The sequence below is a fragment of the Haliotis cracherodii genome, unplaced genomic scaffold, assembly GCF_022045235.1.
Source record: "Haliotis cracherodii isolate W230 unplaced genomic scaffold, xgHalCrac1.p SCAF_5, whole genome shotgun sequence".
NCBI classification, from domain to species: Eukaryota; Metazoa; Mollusca; class Gastropoda; order Lepetellida; family Haliotidae; genus Haliotis; species Haliotis cracherodii.
The window spans coordinates 54248732-54259371 of NW_027266308.1; the positions used below are offsets into that span (position 1 = coordinate 54248732).

Here is a 10640-nt window from a genome sequence, read left to right on the forward strand (position 1 = left end):
GATTGTCTGGTCCAGACTCGATTATTTACAGACCGCTGTCATATAGCTGGAATATTGCTGAGTGCGGCGTTAAACAACAAACCAACCAATAACCAGAGTGTGTAGGGTTCCACATTAGTGAGTGTGTAGGGTTTCACATTAGTGAGTGAGTGTGAAGGATTTCACTTTTGTGAGTGAGTGTGTAGGGTTTCAATTTAGTGAGTGAGTGTGTGGGGTTTTATGCCACTTTTAGAAATATTTCAGCAATATCCCAATGGGGACACCAGAATTGGGCTCACCACCTGGGATAGACATGGCCACTTGTCTGTTTGTCAGGGACAAGAAACAGTATGTTTATCTAACTCAAAACCTAGTTATTTTACATCCCCACCAGTTCAAAATGACTAGATCTTCAGTGTGATAAGAGACACTTCAACCACTGAGCTACCCCTCACAACTGAGACAAATCTGGCAGATCTGGTCCAGACTCGATTATTTACAGACCGCCTTCACATAGCTGAAATATGCGGCGTTAAACAACAAACAAATATAAAAGCTGACACGCTGTGATATTACTAAAGCACTGTTCAAACCGTTAAATCGAAACTCACACACTCAGCGAGATGGAATAAGCAACCTTATATGGAAAATTATGTATGCTGCAGCTTCAAGTCCATCACTGCCATGTGGGGTTGGGCGTGGTAGGATGTGCAAGGGTTGGTGAGAATGAAGAATATGTCAATAACTAGCAAGTCCAATCAGTACTTCGCCCATAATGGAGAAATGTAGTTAATGTACAGGTATTAACGACGATACAGGGAACATCGGTAGTCGGTTAATTTCGTTAAATATACAAACAATTATATCTTAACCCGTAAAATAATTCTTAAGCCGTGAGTCTACTTACTGTTGTTTTTTCCCCGAGGATTTGTTAAGATAACACATTGAAGTCGCCAGGACATGCTTTAAGCAGGTTGATTCAATTTTGAACTGATGTTCTTTTTAGAGCATTTCTGCTTTTGAGGTTGGTCATCTTTCTCATATTCATTGTTTTTGTCTGTTGTGTAACATGGCACTAATTAACGTTAGAGCTATATGAGGTCTGCTTGTATACAATCAAGAAAACCTGATATTCTTCATGTTATCTTCGGAGGCAGGGTGACCCTGCCGTATGAGGGACCACAATTATGTACGAAGTTGCGTCCCTTTGGTCCACAAAAAAACTATGATTGTGGGCTCAAATCCCTTTTCGCCCCAGTTATAGTTTTTGGTTTGTCAGCACCATACGCATGCTCGTGGATTTCACCAAAGTGGTAAACTGCATCACTTCAAGTTTTCCTTTCACGTTAAGCTGACCATTTTCCCGAGGAAAGAGAGTTAACTGACTTTAAAAGTCCAGTTTCTACCCTTGCCGAACTAGACCGGAATACTTGGGCTCGATCTTAGCGCCACCAGTGGCTATTACTAGTTATGTCCCTGCTCTGCCTCTCCTATGGACCAATCAGATTCCACCTCTCGTATAACTTGCATTTGCTTCAAACAAAACGGCGACGCCCAGCCACGACGATCTGATCGATAATCACGATCTATATTGTGATAAACGGGTCTTACATCGCGAAATGCATCAAATCATGTGAGCGCCTTGATTAAAAACATGAAAAGATTTGGAAAATATCTGTTGACAACGAGTTGACGGTGCACATCAACCGAAATCAACATGACAGTTTATGAACCTGATTTCGATTTCGTTGCGCGATTTTGATTGGACTATGCATAGACTCGTTAGTCCAGACAAAATGTAAATCCATAATACTAGCCTAGTTCGGCAAGGGTGGAAACTGGACTTTTACCGTCAGTTAACTCTCTTGCCTCGGGAAGATGTAAGCTGACAGGCTGCAATATAACTTGAATACTGTTCAAATCCCATTAAACCCAACGCATTCACACTTGTTATCTTCCTATCAAATGGGGGGCACGGGTGGCCCAGTCGTCTAAGGCGCCGCGATTCGCTGTGCAGAATTGCGTCCCTTGGGCACGCCAGAAACCTATGATTGTGGGTTCGAATCCCGGTTCGCCCAGATTATGTTTCTAGGTTTGTCAGCACCATACCCGTGCTCGTGGGTTTCACCGAAGTGGTAAACGTCTGAGACCTGCATCACTTCGGGCTTTCCTCCCACATTAAGCTGACACACCATGATATAACCGGAATACTGTTAAAAGCGGCGTAAAACCCAACTCACTCACTCACTCACTCCTATCAAATGCTTCCACTGGATGTGTCAGGGTTTGTGCTACAATATATTATGCAGACTTAAATCCCTTTTGTGAAGCCAGGATCCAGTGATCATGGGTCTGAATTCCAAACTCTCCCTGATTATGATCCTTGAACATCTGTGCATGTTGCTTTTGTCAGACCTGTGTCCAACAAATAATCCGAACTCATTCACTCACTCACTCACTCTATTTTCCTAATTCCTTCAACTGCAAATGCATTTTCGCGTTTGAAGAAGGGCTAGTCAAAACGAGTTATCTTCCCTCAATAGAATCACTCAATTATTCATGTAACTTAAACATGAATATAGATGGTGTTATAGGCAGTACTGAATTCTTGGCCATTGAATTACTCTAATAACAAATAGATCTACCAGAAATACTGATGCTGTCTCTATTGTTAGGTAATTGGATTATGAGTGGGTTTTGGGTAATGAGGAGTGAAGGTTTTAAACACTCAGTATTTACATTGGTATATATTGAAATGTTGGATAAAACACCATAACAGACTTTGATTTATGTTATATAATTATTGAGTTTAAAATTTGATTGATTTGGAACATTTTTCAGAAATTATAAGAGAAGTATAAATTAGATGATCAATTTGTGGTTTGCAGGTGACAAAATGGAGAAAGGTTTCCCTCAAACATTAATTCCAATAAATGTCTCTATTTTTGTCAACATTTAGTACAAAGGCAAATGATGCCAAAGTTATTTTTGTGTCCAGTTTTTGTTTGCAGGTGACCATCTTCCTGAGGAAAGAACGTCCACTAGTCTATTTATCAAAGTTTCGTTTCCACTAGACTTTGATATAGGCTTGTGGATACGCTTGCCTTGAGTTGAGATGATGGTGGTGACAGAAAACTTAATTATTGTCCAGTGGTTGTAGTGTTTGCTTGTCATGCCAAATACCCGGGGTTTGATTCCCCACATGGTACAATGTGTGAAGCCCAGTTCTGGTGTCCCCCATTGAGATGTTGCAAGAATATTCAAAGCGTGGTAAACAATACTCACTCACTCGATGCTGCACATTAAGCACTCCCATGTAACACTGCTCTTACTCACTGTCATACATTTGTTGCTCTGCAAGGCTATATAGGTTCCAGTGGTGTTATCCTTACCACCGCACAGACAAAACAAACATGGGTGCCAGGGGTTATCACCTTGACCAGATAACTTCACACCAAGGACCAGACAACAAAAACACATAGGGCTTATAGCACAATGCTAGGGACCAGAAAAAATTCAGGCATGTAGATTTTACAGGTAATAACAGAGACCATATAATAATCTATTACCGTATTCGACGTAAAAAGCGCCCAGGGCGCTCTAAAAATTAGAAATAGGAGGCTCTTATCAGGGCGAACCAGGAATTGAACCTATGACCATAGGTTTCTGGTAGGGCTGGGACGGTTAGCTCGGGTACTTGGGTTGGGTGGGTACTGAGTAGGACCCAGGTACCCACAGGACTATCCGGACTGGCTGGTCATATGATATATTGTTTAATGGCAAAAATTATGCATGACCAGATCGTTTTGTACGAGTATCTAAATACATTTTGACAGGATTACAGTCAAATGTTTCCCAATCGGACATTTTGTACCAATCTCTTGATACCTACAGAGTGTAACCCAGGTAGGGTCAGGTAATGGGGGAGTGGGTAACCGGGTAGTAAATTTGGACTCGTCCCAGCCCTATGATGTACCCAAGGGTGCAACACTGCATGGTGATTTGCAGAGGCCTAGAAGAATGGGCCACCCAGGCCACCCGGACCACCCCAACTATTATGACAAGATAATCATATTTTGACAACTATCAAATATCACTATGTCATGTAGAAGTGGGGGGCACGATGGGCCAGTCGTCTAAGGCGCTGCAATTCACTGTGCAGAGTTGCATCCTTTGGGCACGCCAGAAACCTGTGATGGTGGGTTCAAGACCCGCTTCACCCTGATTATATTTCTAGGTTTGTCAGCACCATACCTGTGCTTGTGGGTTTCACCTAAGTGGTAAACATCTGAAACCTGCATCATTCAGACACAACAAGCCGACACACTATGATAACCCGGTCACTGGAATACTGTTTAAATCTGCATTAAACACAACTCACTCATGTAGAAGAGTATCAGATGTATGATAGTGCTAGGCATTGTCAAATTACAATACTTCCCTGTTGTGTATCCACTGCTATGTTCCATCATCACCCATTAATACATTTGGCTTCTAAGCAGTGTTGTTACTTGTAAGGCTTAAAAAAATAAAAGAATTGGTTCTCATGCAAAGAAATAATGCAGGCGGGTGTTTTTTTGTTGTTGTTGCTTGTTCAAAACTAGTATGTAACCAAATAAACAGTTGTGTACCAACAACCTGGGAAAGGGCCTCCCTACATAAACAGCATACAAACTCCTATTGCCGCCATGACCATTACACGAGATACACAGTAAAGCAGTGTGCATGTAAAGGGAAGTAACTTGTTTGTTTTATTGGATCGCATTGCTCTGAAGCAATATGATTACTTTATAGTTTTGAAAATGGAAATAAAATTGAAACATGCGGCAGAATTTATGATGATGTGGGCAGTGGCTAAGAACCAAGATTATTATTTTTTTTAGCCTAACCAATGAATCAAGCCACTGCCTGGTTCCAGTGAATGCTCAGATAACATCACATGAACAGCAATACATGCATTTCTCACGCAACATATGCTACAGCCTTGTGGACATCAACTCTACATGTTCCTTTATCAGCGGAGCTCAGCTGACTGCCTGGAGCTATAAGTATAAATGACTCCCATTTCATGGCTCGACTTAGTAGTCCTGCATCACAACTACTCTGCATATCAGCTGTATGTATTCACTGGTGAGGAAGTGTAGTAGGGCCACGGTGAAATTGTTTTTTGTCTAAGTATCTCCTACGTAGGACTTAATTTCTCCTACGTAGGACTTACTATCTCCTACTAAGTCCTATGTAGGAGATAGTAATTCTAGGCAATACTGAGTCCTACGTAGGAGGTAGTAAGTCCTACGTAGGCGATAGTAAGTCCTACGTAGGTGAAAGTAAGTCCTTCGTAGGAGATACTTAGACAAAAAAAAAATCACCGTGGCCTTAGCTACTACGCTTCCGTACACTGGAAATGGGGAAATGTAGCATACACAAGCCTGGAGCCTGACTCATTATGTGAGATCACAGGATAAAAAACACCAAACAGCCTCTGTTGTCCACAAACATTATTAAGATGTAAAACAACTATATATTTCATCTCCATGTCATGAAGAGCTTTATTTTCAGTTACATAACTATTTAATACAATTTAATAATCACATCAAACTACACAAATCATGAACTTGTGTAAAATGTGATGTGATGAAAACTTTCTGCTCTTTCAACAGATACAACATGGCTGAGGTTCTATGGTCATTATTTCAAAATAGTTTCTCTGTACTTACAGTCCATGTGTCTCACATTCAGACACTCTTGTTACCAAAGTTACAACCATTACAAGGCCATTCTTTTTCTATTTATTGGAAACAGATTTCTTGACCTCTGTCTGGAGATGAAAGATAGAATTCTCTCAAAAACATAACTACAATCTCCAACAAACATTTCCTATTTCAATAAAGGTGCAATCTGCTGTTTCTTCTTGGAAAACAAAGGGAGTTAATTTGGCCAACTCTGTGCATGATGGACAAGGGACAGAACACTCAGATTTATTAGGCATGGAATCCGCTTCAACTGATTGATGTGGAGAATTATAGATAGATGTCAAATTTAGCATGTAATTAGTGTTGTTGATTTTTTATAATACTTTGAGTAAACACATGATATTTTTCAGAAGAAAAGTGTAAATCTTGAAAAAACAACAAACAAAAAACTAATGGCACATGTATATATGGTGACCTGATCAGATATCTGTCTAATGTTGAGATATTCCAGAGCTCATTATAGAAAGGAATGGTGAAAACACCATGGACATATCACTGCTGTGAGTTTTTGGCTATTTCTTGTTCAATCTCTTGCATGCTTTGTAAGACTGATGATAAATGGTCTTCATCCATTTCAAAACGAACAACATCACCAGTCTGCAAAGATAAAGAGATAAACTCAGAAGATAATAAACCAGTTAAGATTTATAACAGCCAGAAATCTGAAACAAAACTTACAAATCAACGATCCTTTAAAATAGATTAACATAACATAAGAACACACACAGGTAACAGTGAGTGTGTATGATTTTACGCCGCTTTTAGCAATAATCCAGCAATATCACGGCGGGAAAAGCTTTAGCCATGAGGTTACCCAAATGCCCTACAGGTAACAGACAAGAACAATCCAGGCTAAGGCATGCCAAAACACATGATAATCTGTGATAACCATGGCATGTGGACCAGATTTATGTCCTTGTTTTAAACAAAACAAATATGTATATGACTAATGAGTGAGTGAGTATGGTTTTACGCCGCTTTTAGCAATATTCCAGCAAATTTCACGTGGGGGACACCAGAAATGGGCTTTACGCATTGTACCCATGTCGGGAATCGAACCCGGGTCTTTGGCGTGACGAGCGAACGCTTTAACCACTAGGCTACCCGACCGCCCCGTATGACTAATGACTACGGTATGTGAACTTTAAAATTTCACCAAAACTCTGCTATCTGTCCATAAGAGACATCATATCACGTACTGTAAGACAAATCATATCCAGTATTGTTTTCAAATACCATATTCAACGTAATAAGCGCCCAGGGCACTCTCAAAATTAGAAATAGGGGGCTCTTATTAGAATATAATTTTGGTGAAAGATCGTAAATTTCGTGGTTTATGCTGAAATGATACAAAAGAAAAGTCTGTGGGTTTTATACACGACAGATATATTTTCCAGAATTTAATTGCCAGTAATTAAGGGTGCATATAAAACACAAGTGTGTATTATACACGAATAAATAAGTCTTGTGTACATTGATCAATCGGAAGGGCGCTAATTGGGATTGTTCACCAGCCAATATATTAGCAAATATCGCCATGGGCGCTTATTACGTCGAATACGGTAATAATAATGTCGAATGGAGGTACTGTAGTAAGAAAAGTGTCACAAATTCAACTGAGACATCTATACCTTCAAAACCCACCCAGTTCTTGCAAAATAATCTACTTTCTTGACACAATAGCCCTACTTTTTTTTAAAAAGATAACAGCTTTTACATAATATTCTAAATAAATCTTACTTTTTCAATATTCTGTCCATCACTGAGGTGCAATTCCATAATGGCTGATGGAGTGTTGATCTCATCTATGTGACGAGCCTGGGATTTCAAGTCTATTCTCCATGACACTTTCTGAAGGGAATTACCCCACGTTGTATGAGCCACAATACTGTCATGTACTTTTGTCTTGTTAGTTTTCCAGAACTTCCTGAACACATTAGCTTGGGTTTCTGATAGTGCTCCTTCCTTTCGTTTCATCTGTGCAGTGATAAAAGCTTCAAGCTGGGTCATATCCATGTCTGCCGACACCATACTCTGAAATGATATCATGTGTGTTCTATGAACATGGTTCATTTAAGGTGAGGTGAAATGGGGTTTAACGTTGCGTCCAAGATTATTGCACTTATATAGCGACGTGCATGTACGTGTGTGTGTTTGTGTGGCTGCTTGTACTAGTCCGGACTGATGCCGATTTATAGTGCTAGCTCACTGAGATACCATGCCGCAGTTTAACATGAATACCCCACTCAGAGACCAGTCCTTGTTTTAGCCTCTTAATGCCGAGCACCAGACAGGGTAACAACAAGTACCATCTTTTAACGTCTTTTGGTATGACGCGGCCGGGGATCGAACTCTGGACCTTCCGCTCGCTCTACCACTAGACCACGGAGGCGGTCGGTTTATTTAAAGTTATGGAAGACTTTGTATAATTGTTGTCAAATATGATGGACAAGGCCATGAATTTTTTCCATTTTTCCTTTAACACGGCCGCTGCCCCTACTGAAAATCAGCCAGTCCAGAAATAAATTCAACATAAAAATATTTATTTATCTCTCACTAGTAACATAGACCCTTTTATACAATGAAACATGTATATAAATTCCAAGTCTACATCACTATAGATGATTCATGATGCCAGCTGCAGTTTCAACTCCACGGCAGAATAGCTTTCATATAGATAAAAAAACAAATAAATAAACAAATAAATAACTGACATAGATATTCATTTTTATTTCAACTGATCTTGTGTGGAAAAGTTGGAATAAATTTGTACAACATCAAATTGAAAAAATGTGGCCACACTAACCTTATATATTTCTATCACTTGCAAGTATTGGACTTATGACATACAGCACAAAATGGCTGATACATCAAATTTCAACAGAATATCTATGAGTCTAACTCTGTGACCTAAGATGATCTTTTTGCCATTTGTTTGTATGGTCTGTAGGCTAAAAAAACCAAAATGTTTCTTGGGCATCAGTGCATCACCTTAAATTCTGCACGTTGGTCATTTACATTGCCAATAAAATTAATATTTTCAAATATCCCAGGGCATAAAAAACAGACTGTTAACTTGACCACTTACATTTTATTATCATATGTTAACTAGAGGGGATAGCTTAGCCAGATAAGACAAGAGATGTAGCACAATACACACACGTGTGAGAGCATAAAGTGTTCCTCACTCACAACTTTAAAAAAAGGGCTTGAGAAACATATGTTTTTTATACAGACTGACCTCAATTCTCCAAAGAAAACAACCTTTGGTTAATGCTTCCAGAAAACATCTAAAGTAATTTGACTCATTTTAACCTAACCTCTACATTTTGTGTAGATAATGCAAGAACAAAATCATGCAAGAACAAAGTCTAATTCTTATTCACATAAATACATCTGATAACATTCAGAGCTGGTGAACCAATGTCATACCTTATAATTTAGACCATCTTCCCGAGGCAAGGGAGTTAACTGACTGTAAAATTCAATTTCCACCCTTGCCAAACTTGGCTGGAATTTCTGGGAACGATTGTAGCACCACTTGTGGCTATTACAAGTTATGCCCCTTCTATGCCCCTCCTACTGACAATCAGATTTCACCTCTCATATCACTTGCATTGGCTTCAAACAAAGTAGTGGCGCCCGGTCAAGATGATCTCATTGATGAATCAGATATGTATTGTAATTAGACGGGTCTTACCTCGCGAAGTGCATCAAACCATGTGAGCACCTTGATTAAAAACATGAAAAGATATAATTTTATCAAAAATATCTGTCGACGCCCAGTTAACGGTAGACATCATTTGCAAATCCTGCTGTCGACCTAAATCTGCATGTTGAAATCCATATTGTTTATGATTTTGATTTGACTATGCATAGACTCATTTGCCTAGCCAAAATATAACTCCATAATTGCAGCCCAGTTCGGCAAGGGTGGAAACTGGACTTTTACAGTCAGTAAACTCTCTTGCCTCGGGAAGATGCATTTAGACATATCCAGACATTCATTACAACAGGTACAACATACAAAAATAAGGAAATAAGTTTCTTTCTTTGTAAATAATATAGCATGTTCTAAAATGTAGATACTTCAAAGGCATAAAACAATATGAAGCTGACAATGTAAATAAGCTTTGATCTTGTTGCAACAAACATACAAAAAGACACTTTTGCTCCATCAGAAAGGGCTGCTAACCCTAAGGATAATGAAAGGGCATTTGAAAGGGTATCTAAATTTTAAGGTCTAAGGTTCCTGGTAACCAATACCCTAACCAAGCTAATACCTAACGATCATAGCGACATGCAAGATCAGTGAGGAGTCAGCTTGATAATAGCTGCCCTGGCTGTGCCCATTAAACAGCAGTCATACCAAGCATTTTATTGTTACAATATACACAGATATTTTTGCAATGTTTTTGCACATCATGTTGACACATAAATGGGCAGTCAGTGCACACATGGACAACTTTCCCCTTTTAAAGTTAGAAAGTGAGAAATCCCCAAATATCAAAAGAAATTTGTCCCGATATTGTAACCATTGATGTTTGTACATTATCATAATTGATGTATGTACATGAGATCAAACACTTCCTAGAAAAGGGGGTGTTTCCCCATGGTTGAGAAATGTTGAAGGCATCATCGTTTTTCATAAAGTAAGCTACCTTTAACAAAGAAGAACATCTCGAGAGTAACTGATTAAACTGGTCTTCTGGGAGATCAGGATATATTTCATCCTTTAGGAAACTGTCAGTTATATCTTTATCTCCGTAATAATTTCGCCGTGCAATGCCGTTCAGCAATGCAAGGGTACTTTTCGGGTCGTCCGCCATCTTTCTGTCATGTGACCAGTTTTTATATGGATTTTAGAACAAACGAAATATGTCCCAATGTATAATTTGTATTTAGAAA

General features: G+C 39.2%; 1 protein-coding gene across 1 annotated transcript; it reads right to left on the reverse strand.

Moving 5' to 3' along the window:
• Positions 1-6118: 6118 nt before the first annotated feature.
• On the reverse strand, positions 6119-10561 carry LOC139443176 (COMM domain-containing protein 1-like). Its single transcript, XM_071224138.1, has 3 exons — positions 10394-10561; positions 7473-7766; positions 6119-6329 (listed from the first exon to the last, which is right to left on the reverse strand). The coding sequence occupies exons 1-3, from the start codon at positions 10559-10561 to the stop codon at positions 6225-6227; spliced, it is 567 nt and encodes a 188-aa protein (XP_071080239.1). The 3' UTR covers positions 6119-6224.
• Positions 10562-10640: the final 79 nt, after the last annotated feature.

Bases quoted from the DNA above. Each gene is read 5' to 3' on its own strand.
- LOC139443176 (XM_071224138.1), bottom strand. From the start codon at position 10,561: ATGGCGGACGACCCGAAAAGTACCCTTGCATTGCTGAACGGCATTGCA. The intron at 7,767-10,393 runs GTAGCTTACTTT...ATATCATTTCAG, and splicing joins GATGTTCTTCTTTGTTAAAG to AGTATGGTGTCGGCAGACAT. The intron at 6,330-7,472 runs GTAAGATTTATT...TTATCTTTGCAG, and splicing joins ATGGACAGAATATTGAAAAA to ACTGGTGATGTTGTTCGTTT.